Below are 13,872 nucleotides of genomic sequence, written 5' to 3' on the forward strand. Positions count from 1 at the left end.
ATCTTTTTATACTACCAAAATCCAAATCACAATTTAATTAGGATGTTTTTTAAAATGTTAAATATGGTTTCATAGTTCGAAAAGTTTCCCAAATTTGTGTAAATTCCTTAACTTTTTTTTTCTATTAGTTTTAAGTCATTAAATTTATGTCCCTCATCGACTATCATGATAGCCATGTACACCATTCATGTTAAATTGAGAACCAAAATCATAACTTTACAATGTAAGGAATTAGACTAATTCAAAAAAAAAAAAAATCAAGTACCAAAGGTATGGGTATATATTATATATTATTATTAAAATAACATTTAACCAAATCTTCGAGAAAAAACATGATCATGAAATATTTTTCAATAATATATATATATATATATATATATATATATATATATATATATATATATATATATTTGTGTGCGTATAAATTAATAAATGGATTAATTTTATAACTACTTTATGTACATAATATTCTATCATTTTATCTTGTATATAGTGTTATATTATTTTATCTTTTTCTAACTACTGTTTTTTTTGTAATTGTAACATTTTATCGGTATTACATATGACTTGTAGATATCCTATTTTATGTGAACAAAAAAATGTATTGATCTACACTAAACACGAGGTTACACAGGATCCTTTTATATATACAAAATAAAATCTCACGCATCAGTTAGTCTTTGTACAGCCCACTCAATTGATCGTTCTAGGTAATACATCCATAATCTCATCTCATTCGCATCTCCTCATGACATATAGTAAACACTCATTTCAATATTTCCTAGAATTAAAAATATTAAAATCAAAATAGTACAGCAATTACTGCATATCATCCGATAACTAAAGCTTATCATCATTTCAGGATTCATTTGTGGGCTTACTCTCAATAATGTCAGGATTGTGGGGAACATCAAGGTCAAATTCTGCACAAGAAACAAATTTCTGCAACAAATTAGACTCTTTGCTACATGCCCTTCCTGAAATAGAAACACAATCCCAGAGCCTAGCATACCATCTCCACAACCTATTACACTTATCCTTTAGTATTAAGATGCTTAACAAATAAAAAAAAAAAATGACAGTTTATATTCTACATAATACAATTTTATAACCAACTTCAATCTCAACATACCAAAAAAGTTACATTGTTGCATTTAGAAAAAAATTAAAAAACATGATTGAACTCTTTATCAATGGAGACCAAATTCAATATAATAAATAAATAATAAGATCAAAAATAATTAAACAGACTTGGAATGCTATACATTAGGTTTCAGTGATAATAGGTTGTGGTCCGTAAGTTTAAATTAATAGAAACAGATGATCATAGAATTTTGTTGAATAATTCTTAGCCCCGATTCCCAGCTAATAATCTCTAAATAATCCCTAGACACGAGCACGTACCCAAAACTGCAGAATCTTAGGAGAAAGTTCAAATGTTAAACAAAATACAACATAGTTATGATGACTTAAAATTCATCAAACTTTTTTCTATTTTAAAATATAAAATATTAGATAAATGTTCCAGCTATTTCTATTGCAATAGCTGGATTTGGATTAATGAATGAGTGAAATTCAATGTCTAAATGATTGTGAAGACAAAAGACTGGAGATGGAAGAAAATTGAGAAAAAAACTGACCCTGGCCAAACCTAAAAGCTCCACCGGTCCAATTGCGATTGTGCTTCGGACATTTCTTTCTGTGCCTTTTTTCGTCGATAAAAGATTGGACAATCCCGACTGCAACAAATTAGTACACGATATGTCAGTGGTAACATTCTATCAATGAGAAACCAAACCACAAACGAAATTACTATTTCTTTTACAAAAACCACAAAAAATAGATGGAAAAACACGAGTAAGAAACCAGGATATCACAATAATTTGACACTGTTATACCAAGGGGGTAAAAAGCACCCTGACTCCAGGATGTTGATTAATTAATACTGTAATATGGTGCCTCTTAAAACCATTTGAGAACCCGAGCCATCCAAGCAGTTTCACTACATGGACATACCTTGTGCAGAGAATATCTTGATGAAGTGAACCTTGGCACTCCTGACATTGTGTCCATAACTTCCCAAAAAGCGTCTCCAACTCGGACACTACAACCACAACACTTGTTTTGTGACTTTTGTGCATTAAAAAATAACTGTAACCATCCTGTACACAACCAAAACCATTTCAAATCGTGCAAAAAGATGCAACGGATGCCCTACCTCGAGATACTGTCTTACAATATAGCTCAGCTTCCCTTCCTTTGCAATGTGAACAAACTGTGTGATGATCCTTCCTGAACCAAGTGCAACAAAAATTTATTACACCTCCTGTATACTGACATATGTTCATGCATTATAATACATACAAATAATTTCCAACATTAGATGTCTTAATAAACAAGGCACAAAATTATCAGGTATTTTAGTAGCGGAAATACAACTTGAAGCCTATAGGTGTAAACTGAAGAGGTTTTCATCTTCATCCCAAGACAACAGTTAGTCCCTTATTCTTATGATTCATATAACACCAGAAGAGAACACTACAAAAAGATGGGTGGGATAGATACCCTAATACCGCTTTACAACCAATGCAGGTAAGCTCTTTCTTAGCAAATTTCCATAAGCCACTGTTTGATGGAGTAGAAATAGAAATAGATCTTGTATGACTTCCATGGAGAAGTTCTCTGCTAGCATTCTTCAGAATTGGCTCAAAAATTCTCAGGATCGGCTGGAATACAATGAAACTAATAAGAACAGCAATTTGGAGAAATCCAAAACATTTAAGGAAATGATAAACCAACCTTGCTAATTTGATTCTCAAGATAGTATTGAGCATCTATTGGTATGTTGTTCTCTAGAACATAAATAGGGTCCTCTGATTTCTCATATGCCTGATTTTCTTACACATGTTAGTCTATAGAAAATCTAAACAAATATTTAAAAAACTAAAAAAACAGAGGGGAACATGTAGTATTACCTTCGCACCTTTTGCACCTTTGATAATTACATAAGGTACTCTGTCTCCAACATTTGGAGCAGTGGCAGCATCTCGCTGTCAATTATAAAATCAAATAAATCACACTTATGGCCCACAAAAACTGAGACATGACAAGCTTTTTAAGCTCAATAAGCCTAAAAACAAACCTAAATCCAGTAACAATACCGTATGGTTCCACCAATAAGTTAACAACATTGAAACTTCAATTTACAGGACCCAAGAGGTAACCATAGAATCCAACATCTTAATTAAAAATAATTCATGGTAATTGTTGTAAATAGTGGTTTATTAAGATAAGAATATTTTCAGGAGACGAACTTGATTAGGAGATATATGTTTAAAATCTTCTTATTTATATTAGCATTTTTTTTTTAAAGAGATTGTTTGTTACAAATTCAATTGATAGTGTACTTGGTGTGATTGTTATCAATAAATTATTTCTTACTTCCCTACATAGTTAAAGTGCAATTCCAATAAAAGATTTGATGTTTTGGCACATATAGTGCAAATGATCATGTATTATAACACTGGCTTCTTTTTTCTTTGCCACAAGAATCTAATTTTTCAAAAAACAAGTGGGTGAAGACAGAACCACCAATATATTTGATTATATCTACTCAACCTTGCGCATCCTTTCAGCAAGTTCAACATGAGCTGCCTTTACTTCATAATCATCTCCTGTCTTCGTTAAACCCTGTTAAAGCAAGCATGTGAGCTCCAAGTTCGAATATTATTTTGGTAATGCACTCGCATCAATTATCTGAATGCTCCTCTAAAAGCAAATAGCAAAGGAAGACCATTGCATGGTCTGTAGATTCAATAGACTTCCCCACCTTTGTAATAACCAGCAGTGATAAATCCATACGATTCCTGAGAAGATCTGAAATTGCGTTCTTGACATACTGGACAGCCCCTGGAACGTCCCTGTCAATCAGTATCTTGTGAAGACAATCATTCACCAGGTTTTTGACCAACAAACAATTGTCTCTTCGAACTGTTTCAATACCTGTTCAATGTTGCAAATTTAGTTTAATAGGCACTTCAGCAAATCAAGAGGGAAGGAAAATAATAATGTTTACCTTTAGTGTCCATTTTGTCGAACTTGTCTGGTTTTGTCCAAAACAAACCGGCATATCTCTTCTTGCTAATCAAGAGATATGGATAATAAACCTTCTCAAATTCTAGTTTGATGGGCTTCACAATCAAAACGACAACAAATAAGTAAGGACAAACCAATGTAGCAAATAAAATAGTAAGTTTTATAGAATTATGATTAGAGATACTGAATCTGAAGCTTAAATAATCTGCAGACTAAAACACCTATATTCTAGATGCAAATTTTGTGAAGTTGTAATTAACGTGAATATAAATTCAGAAATAACATTATAATTGCTGAATCTAGACTATTTGAGAAACCATGTAAATTTTTGTTCCATATTTGAAGAATAGGGGGAATGATTGGAATAATCAAATTGAGAATATTGTAGTACATTGAGGGGCTCATTTTTTATTGGAATATAGTGCAAATAAAAAGCAGTGATTTTAGAATCAATTGTTACTTCGTTGTTTGGAGAAAACAAAAAGAAACATTTTTCCTTATTATGAAAATAAGTGATCCACAAAAATCAATTGGCTTTCAAGAAAAACACAACAGTTTTCACGTTTAGAAATCCATCACTTTCGAAGGCTATCATAAAAGAATAAAATAAAACGTAAAAACAAACTGTTACTTTTGTGAAAGTTCCACTTATATATTCGGCAGCTTCTCTCCCCAAGTTCATAGCCTGTTCTACGGCAGAAACACCAAATTGTACCATGACTGAATCCGTGTCTCCATATATTACCTAGTAGCAAGAATAACATTACTTTGCAAGTCATTTGCCATTGTTCAGGGGGTACAGCACGTTAAAAAAAATAACTACATTAAATTTAAGAAAACGAATGCATAACTGGAAATGTAAAATTTATTGGCAAGGATAGAAATTTTATATTGTTGGTTCAATGTTAAATTCCGCAGACTAAAATACAGTAATAAGGACTGTCAAAACAAAAGAGAAAGTGGAATAGGATGAATCCCTAATGTGTGTTGAGCACAGTGTTATGTATTTATAAATAGAAAAATACAAAGAGATGAACCTAAGCCCACTACATTTAAAACTAACACATAAGATTGTAACTAACAATATCTAATAATATCTTTAACCATATCTAACAAGGACCAATAAAAACACCCAAGATAGCTTCAACTTCTAACCCATGAAACACCATTGCGGATGACAGGTATCAAAACAATAAATTTTCTAAATACTATACCTCAGCATTGTGTTCATAGCCATTAAGTGTCGTGAATTTATCTTCCACAAGTTTTTTTGTGTGCTCAATCATTTGTCGACCTTTAAAGGTATCCAATGAAACATAATCAGAACTCAATGGAGATGCTATTTAAATTCAACAAAAAGATAATTTAAAAGCACACCAAACAAACTAAGAAATGAAAGCAATACCATAGCTTGTTACACTTGATGATATCTCTAAACATGGTAACTGACCAATGGTAGCCCCAGTAAACCCATAAACGGAATTTGCACTAATCTGACCAAAAGGAAATAGAAATGGAGTTTAAAATGTTACCAATACCAAGAATTATTAATTAACAGTTTGTACAAACTATGCAGTAGAGCGAAATGAACAAATATCAAAAGAAAAAAGGACAAGGAAAAAAGACAAGAACATTAAGAGTGGCTTACTTTCAGGGCCAGCTGCCTACCATCTAGAACTGCCCTCTCCAGGGGATCCTTTGCCTCCTGAAGTAGATATTTGACAGAAATCATGTACAGGAAGAGATAATATACAGAATTCAATTAGTGGATTTGCATTAACCAAAACACTACAGCTCAAAGAAAAAACAATCTAAACCCAAAGTCAACTTTCACATGTATAGAAAGGATACCTTTAAATCTGCTTTTGCCCTTTTCCGGGCTGTTAATAGCTCTTCAAGTATTTCAGGAAGTATTCCCTAAATTTATCTTCACTACATCAGTGCCTCAACTTCATATAAGCATTAACCTCTAAAATGAAATCAGCAGAGAGCCTTAAAGAAAAAGGAAAAGTAGTAATTTTTTTCAAACAACATACCTTCTGCAGATTTGATTTAACAAATGTTTCACCAGATGGAGTTCTGTTCACTGACTCTGGAGGGATGTTCAGCTTGCGAGCATCTTCAGAAGTGACCTTAAAGAACAGTTAACACGAAGAGAAAAAAGCTACCAATTGTTACTAATCCAGTGAAATATCCATAATTGTTTCTAATGAAACAAAACTCGGATGTTTTAGCAAAACTAACAACACAATGAAATATTTACCAGAGTGCAATAACATAAATTATAGGCCATCATAATAGATGGATATAGGGATGCAAAATCTAACGTAGCGATTGGTTTTTCATAAAATCCAGCTCTTGCCTCCAACACCTGCAAGTTGTAAAGTTCAAAAATTATGCACCAAAAGGCAACAGCTTGACAATACTTGAAATTTGAGCATGCTTTCTATATTTTCTTGCATTAACAGAAGAACAAAAGGGAAAAATAACAAGTGTCCATGAACAACTGCAAATCCAGAATGTATAAATCGTTCTTTATAGGCATTTTAACAATAAAAAGTCCAATTCATAGCTAAGGACCAAATTGATTTGAGGAAACGTTTTTAGTTTTTCCCTTTTCACAAATAATTAAAGAAATATCATCTTGTTTACTGTTTTCAAAACTTATACCAGAAATAGTGAATCCTTCAAAAAAGCATATAAAAACAGAAATAACATTTTCTCAAACCAGACGACCTTTACATGTTTGTTAGGGATTCCAAAACATCAATAGTTACTACTTAGAGTAAAGTATCAACAATTACAACATTCATTAGTTGGAGAGAATGGACGAATAGGTATCTTTAATACTATTTTAGGTAAAGTCTTGAGTTTGTAGAACCTTAACGAGTTACATAGACTCATATTTGACAACCTTGATGCAATGCAATCTTAAAGTAAAAAGATAATGATGCTATGAGCCTTTAAATTTCAAATTCAATCATCAGTCAATTCAGTATATAATTTGAAGTGTTAGATATTGTTTGATATTATTAAGATATTGTTAGATATTGTTAATCACAATATCAAACAATATCTTCTATTTACTCTTTTTATTTTCAGTTACTCTTTTTACTTGTACCTCTCTCTATTATAAATAGATTACCCTATGTGTGGTTTATACACAAGGGAGATTAATCTCAAACCCCTATTTTCTTTATTCTCAACATGAAGTGACAAAATATAAATAAAATTCTCAGAAAATATAAGGCATCAAATAGTTATATGAATGGGTAGCTAATACAACATTTCATATTAGAAGATCCATACAAACAAACATGCATTGTATACACATGAAATTGGAAAGAACTTGTGAATAACACCCATTAAAAGTTAAAATAATGAATATGAAAAAGAAACGAATGAACTTACAGTGGCACCTTCAAATGTTCCTTGTTCAGACCCAACCTGTTTGACATTAGGAATGACCAGATTCTTCTGTCTTGCCTTCCTAAGAAGTTGAGAAAGTACCTGGAAAGGAAGAAAAGAAAACAAACAATTACTGATACAAATTTAACGAGTCAATCAGTTTGGTGATTCTAAGCATTGTTAATTATATAGGAACTTTGATGTTTACCTTAATGCTTTGACCTCTGGAAAGTAGAAAAGAAATTGGAACACCTGTTACTCGAGCCATCTCCACATAGTTGTAAATGAACATCAGTTTATCCAAAAGCCGCTGAGGAAGATATGCATCCTGCACATTGACGAGCAGAGTATGAATTTTGAATGGTCGATTTCTCTCACATTTAGAATACCCATAATGGATTCACCATATCTGATACACAACACTTTAATAGGGTAAAGAACCACAAGCAATTCACCCAAAAAAAAACAAGAACCATGCACAATAAAACATTTCAAAGCTAAATTAGTAAGCATAATAGGATAAAAAAATTATTGAAAATTTTACGGGTATATTACTGCCATTGTATATGCCACCAGATGTCAAATAACATCTGTCATCAGTTGGTTAGAATTAGTTACAGACAGCTTAAGTAATAACTTGGCCAATAAAATTAAGTGGTAAAAAACCTTATTTGCTAAACATCAAAAGGATAGATGAAACATAGCCTTCTTCACAACTTTCCAACAGAAAGCCCAGGGCCACCAAATAACATGGAAAATCCTTTCCAAACAGAAGTATTCCATAAAACTAACAAAAGAGGCAAACCAAAACTGCAGTCAGATCATAATTTTCGTCATCAACTGAATTACCAAGTAAATATCGCCAACTTCTATGTTTATATCTGTAAAGTTTACTGAACAGTGAGAACTAGATAGGAAACAAGAAAAAAACTAGACAACAATCACTTAAATAAAAAGTGGCAATAAAGCATCCTAGGACAAAGGAACCAGAAAACAAACCTTCAAACAATACACAGCAAGGCGCCTCCTAGTTTCTGCGGTTCCATTCTGAAGATCAGATATAATAGAGTGATGGACATCCTCTTTCTGCACTATATGAACATGCAGTTACTAAGCTAATAAATTGACAAGCACTATAAAATATTAACATCCAAGAACAAAGACGAGATTCCAGCAAAAAGAAGCTGCTTAGATTATGCTAGGCATATAAATAGGTCAAAATGCAAAAAAGGAGCATAGACACACATGCAAACATACAAACACCAAATAAAAGAACCAACTGAAAAGCATGTCTGTAAATTTTACAACCCCATTGCAATCCAATTGAAATGACCAGTGCTCATATCAAATCATGAGTTTATGCATGTAAATCTGCAACTACATCGATGGTTATACATAGACAGTTATACATAGACAGGTACCACGTTTACATATAAATATAAAGACGTTAATTGTACTTTCAATCAGGATCCAAATCTCATTAACAGATTCCACTTCCCAGATGTATTTGAAACAGAAAATAAAGGAAGAAAAAATAAAAGGGTGACCCAATGAACAGGGCTCCCACCTAATGGGACCAAGGAGGGTAGATGTATGCAACCTTATACCCCAAGAAGAGATGCATTCTAGATTTGAACTTATCATCTCCAGGTCAGAAGGCAATAGCCTTAGCATTGTGCCAATACACAATAAAGGGGGGAAATAATGGTTGAAATGATGTCAAAAAAATGACTTTACCTGCTCAGAAAGGAAGTGTGCTGAGACAGAATTTAGTGAATAAGAACTTAATTTGTAATCTCTTTGCATAACCTGCAAATGAAAACATAACAAAAAAACCTGTTGAGCAATAAACTCAGAGTGTCAATCACAAGGTAATTTAAACAAAACAATATTGACATAACCTGGAGTAAGTCAAACTGAACTCTCCCTTCTACTGTAACTTCTTTACTTTCCCTGGTCCCGTACTGCCTACAAAACCATCAAGTATCAATGAGGTAGATAGTCAAATGACTTAGAATCAGAAAATAAAAGGAGAAAGTAATTCCAAAACTCACTAAGAACGTAAACTGCAAGATTGCTTTAGAAATCCAAAATTCTATATTCATTAAAATGAAACTAACAAAACCTAACAACCCAGCAGAATACGACTATTATCAAATAATGACAGGAAACATGTACATGACAGAAGACTAAATCTCTTTACCTTGATGAAAAAGTTGTATCCTTCACCCGAACCCTACTGTTCCTAATACGGCCAAGAATTGGAAATTCTGCTATCTTCAGGTTTGCAGCTCTCTAAAAACCAAGAAAATAACAAATAAATTAAATAAGTAACCCAACAACATGCACGAAACCTTTGTTTTAAATGAAAAAACCTTCCATTTATCAACTCTAAAAGCGTACTGTTTGAAAGTCAAGTCAGCACCTCAATAAGATACGGCAGGTCAAATTTGCATATGTTATATCCAATAATAATATCAGGGTCCACTTCCCGAAGGAAATCCTGCAAGAAAAAGAACACCTCCATCAGAATGTAAGGGTGAAATAAAGAAAAAGTTATAATTCAATCAACAGTTACATAATATCAAATTGACTCATGATATACAAGTTCAAGAAACAAAAAATATTTAATAGCATTAACCATTGATGAAGTTATAAGAGCTACAAAACATCATCCTATGAAACAAAACATGCAAGATGTCAGTTATTTAATTAGCATATCCAAAGTTTAGTCAGAGAGAGTGGTAAATAAAAATTGGGGGGTTTCTGAAATTCTTTTGCTTGATAAGTATAAATATGGACATGTGCACAATGAAATTACCCTCCAAGCTAGCAGGACTTCTCTTTCCGTATCAAATGACATCACATCAACACCAACAATAGGAGAACATGATTTAAGGGTCATCACATTACGAATAAGTGGTTGGTCTTCTCCTTGTAAAGTAACCAAATTAGCAATCTGAAAGAAATGAGAATTTTCATATCAAAAACAATAACACTATGCACTAATTTGCAGGTGAAAAAAGGGAAGGCAAGGACCTGGATAACAGGATCATGGCTAGGCTCAGGAAAATGACCTTTGCGACCAGCACACTCAATGTCAAAACTCAATATGCGAAATGGAGCCATCTTTGAATATTCCCCTTCCGGGGCATGACTAACCAAATCACAATACCTATAATATTGTTAAGGGGAGAACAGAACAATATAAAGATTTTGGTATTCCCATAACCCTTAAACCCAGTTATTAACACATGAAAGAGGATACAGGCAATCAAACTCCAACTGACAATAAGACATGTTTTTCACTATTTTTTTATATTTCCCCGCTGGAATTTCAATCCAATTTCCACCAACTATGCTGCAATCAATCATGAACCGTAGGGCAAAAAGTACATTGCTTTCATAAGTCAAGAAGCTCTTCATTCCCAGACCATCAAGCTGAATACCTCTATCAAGAATACCTAACAGTTTTGAAATATTGGTAAGAAACATTGATTCACAAGTGAAGTAATGTCGACAAACAACTTTCAAAAAAAGTAGACACACTAGTGTTAAGATGCATGAAGCTAAGATTAAACACTTAACCAAAAGTGTGTGATAAGGCCATAAGAATCAAGAATGCAGCTTAACCATAATTTAAGTAATTCTAAACTTCCGATTTTTTGACAAGATGATTAATATATTGGAGAATAGAATGTCTGTTGAAAATATAGAAGTTTACCACGGCAGCTGGCAACCATTGTTGGGAGTGCAACTACTATTTTGAGGAAGGGCTGAGAATCAGATTGCTGATAGTACATAATACTTCTCCTCTGCACCATTTCAATGCGGCGAACGAATTTTCCTACATTACTATTTCTATTGGCTTCTCTCATCCTCCCCTGAAAGATGACAAAAACAAGTAATTAAAGCAATCTGTGAGTTAAATAAATAAACCCTATTCCCTTTCTAAATTAAAAACCAGACAAAAAATTGTATTTTTAGGTACTACATACCTCAAGTGTTTGGTGGAAATGAGAGATATCATCTGGACCCATTCCAGGAGGGCAAGAGATGTAGAAATATGGTTCAAAGCCGTGAACGTTGCAGCAAACGCTGTGTCCTGACAAACAAACAAAATATAAGTTACTTCCCCTTTTCTGAAACATTCATTACTTCATGTCTAGAATCAAACAAACTATTTGTGCACTAGGTTGAGATCTAACAAACTCAAATAATAAGTTTGGTTTCCTAAGCATATATCGTTTGTTCAAGCTTTCAGCTATGGAGCCAGACTAAAATTGTGTAGTTCGCTATCTATGCATATATTGCCCAACATTAACATATTCATAGATTAGATTTCTACTTATCATGAAACTTTTTAATTAATTGCTTATGTATATCTAATGATTATGCTTTTAATAAGACATAGGGGCAATTTGTTGATAAGTGGATCATGTAAAAAAAGTGAAGTCAACTTAGTGTTTATATAAGAAAAAGTGGTTAACCTAAAACTGACTTGGCAGAACTGAAACAAAACAATTGAGAATGATTTGCTCATTTCTCCACTTAGAAGAACGTACTGGTTCAGTGCCGACATTTTTTCCCTAAAAACTGGACCAGCCGAAACCACACTTGACTTAGTGATAGAAAACCAACAGAAACGCTCAAACGCATCATCAAGTACTACAGTTCTCTTTATTGTTACAAATTTCTAAAACTGGAGACAGTTCGTTGCGTGGGTCATTCAGGTTTTCTTTCTTCCCTACTTGCTCGGGCAACATTATAAACAAACAAATCAACAATCTTTATCTCCTATTGTCTGAGAAACCAAATTTTGTGACATAAATAAAGCATAAACACGAACAGACCTTCTTTTGTAACACCAAATATTCTGATAATGGCAGCAGGTCCAGACATGTTCGGCAGCAACTCCCTGTGACTCTCCCCGATCACATAATCAATCTCCAGCTGCTGAAAAACTAAAAGCCAGACAAAGAAACTCAGAGCACAAACCAAGAAAACTCCACCAATGATAGGGGAAAACAAAACCCTAGGCGAAGGGAAAACAATTTACGGAAAATACACACCGACGCTACAAGATTGTGCGACGTAATCATCGGAGAGAGGAGGACGGGTCCACTTGGATAGCCGCGCAGCGAGGGCCTGGCGCTGCTCGATGTCGCGGAGAATGATGGACTCTTCGTCTTCTGAAACAAGGGTTTGGTCGATGAACACGTCTTCGTCCATGAAGTCCTCTTCCTGAGTCATTACGGCTTGCTTCGGCGGCGGAGGTTGTGGCGCCACCGTCGACGCCGCCCGCTTTCTTGAGGCGTTGTTGCTCATTGGAATCGGAAGAGAGAGAGGCGGTGGAAGAGTGAGAAGTGTGGAGTGAAAGGCTAACCAGTTCCCGCCAATTTTTGTTGGGAGTTGTTTGTGAGATTTTCCCGCTCGCTCGCGAGGCACAGTGATGTATACTTCTCTTTCACTTAGTTAGGGTATCACAACATTTGCCATTTTACTATGGTGGAGCTTTTAAATACACGTTATATGAAATATAAACACTATTAAATTGCAAAGTTTACTTTTCCGATTTTTTTGCTTTTTATCTAATCTGGAAATTTTATTGTCATTAATTTACAGAATTTATCCCGTCAAAAATTTAAAACGCTTTTAATATGAGATGAGAATATGTTAGCTCATTTCTTTACTGTAATACTTGAGAAAATATCTACGCGAATGTTCGTTATTTTTTTTTAATAATAAACTTATTATTATAGTTATAAAAGTAAATTTAAATAATTTTCATAATCTTATTGTTGGTAATATTTTTTTCATATAGTTTTGTTATTATAATAGTTATTTTAGTTTAAAAAAAGATAATTAAATTTAGAAAAAAAACGATTTTAAATTAAAAAAACAGTTAAACTTAAAAGTAAATGTTATTCAAAAGATAAACTTGGTAAAATTATTATTTTAATTTAAAAATTACTAAAAAAGTATAATTAAAACAAAATATGCAAATTAAAAAGGAATTTTTTTATATAATAATATAAATATTAATCAAAATACATGTGTATCACCAAATTTAATATGATAAATTGGTTATCTATTTATACCATTGGGAATTAATTTAGGTTATTTGTTACAAGACATACGGTGATATAACGCAGTCAAAAAGAAATAATATACTATCTATAGATAATTTCATATCCATAATTCATAGACTCATATTATTAATTGAGTACATTTCATAATTCTCTTTATATTATATATAATATATATATATATATATATATATATATATGATAAACTAAATGGTCAGGGTATATTTTGTACGTCGATTTTCCCCTGAAAAGCTTCTTTCAAGGTATCCTTTTGGATTCA

General features: G+C 32.9%; 1 protein-coding gene across 1 annotated transcript; it reads right to left on the minus strand.

Moving 5' to 3' along the window:
- Window positions 1-610: 610 nt before the first annotated feature.
- Window positions 611-12,994, minus strand: LOC114164832 (DNA polymerase delta catalytic subunit). Its single transcript, XM_028049606.1, has 31 exons — window positions 12,576-12,994; window positions 12,357-12,467; window positions 11,502-11,608; window positions 11,228-11,387; window positions 10,772-10,967; window positions 10,543-10,678; window positions 10,325-10,462; window positions 9,929-10,006; window positions 9,707-9,798; window positions 9,405-9,471; window positions 9,241-9,312; window positions 8,503-8,589; window positions 7,712-7,831; window positions 7,507-7,605; window positions 6,359-6,466; window positions 6,132-6,227; window positions 5,947-6,012; window positions 5,744-5,800; window positions 5,501-5,588; window positions 5,310-5,389; window positions 4,727-4,840; window positions 4,076-4,190; window positions 3,830-4,002; window positions 3,619-3,690; window positions 2,976-3,050; window positions 2,800-2,889; window positions 2,566-2,726; window positions 2,219-2,292; window positions 2,017-2,104; window positions 1,641-1,739; window positions 611-923 (listed from the first exon to the last, which is right to left on the minus strand). The coding sequence occupies exons 1-30, from the start codon at window positions 12,829-12,831 to the stop codon at window positions 1,652-1,654; spliced, it is 3,264 nt and encodes a 1,087-aa protein (XP_027905407.1). The 5' UTR covers window positions 12,832-12,994; the 3' UTR covers window positions 611-923; window positions 1,641-1,651.
- Window positions 12,995-13,872: the final 878 nt, after the last annotated feature.

Source organism: Vigna unguiculata, chromosome 9 (assembly GCF_004118075.2).
Source record: "Vigna unguiculata cultivar IT97K-499-35 chromosome 9, ASM411807v1, whole genome shotgun sequence".
NCBI lineage: Eukaryota > Viridiplantae > Streptophyta > Magnoliopsida > Fabales > Fabaceae > Vigna > Vigna unguiculata.

Bases quoted from the DNA above. Each gene is read 5' to 3' on its own strand.
- LOC114164832 (XM_028049606.1), bottom strand. From the start codon at position 12,831: ATGAGCAACAACGCCTCAAGAAAGCGGGCGGCGTCGACGGTGGCGCCA. The intron at 7,832-8,502 runs GTTTGTTTTCTG...GTCAATGTGCAG, and splicing joins TTGCTGTGTATTGTTTGAAG to GATGCATATCTTCCTCAGCG. The intron at 2,105-2,218 runs GTAGGGCATCCG...TTGTGGTTGTAG, and splicing joins TTGTAAGACAGTATCTCGAG to TGTCCGAGTTGGAGACGCTT.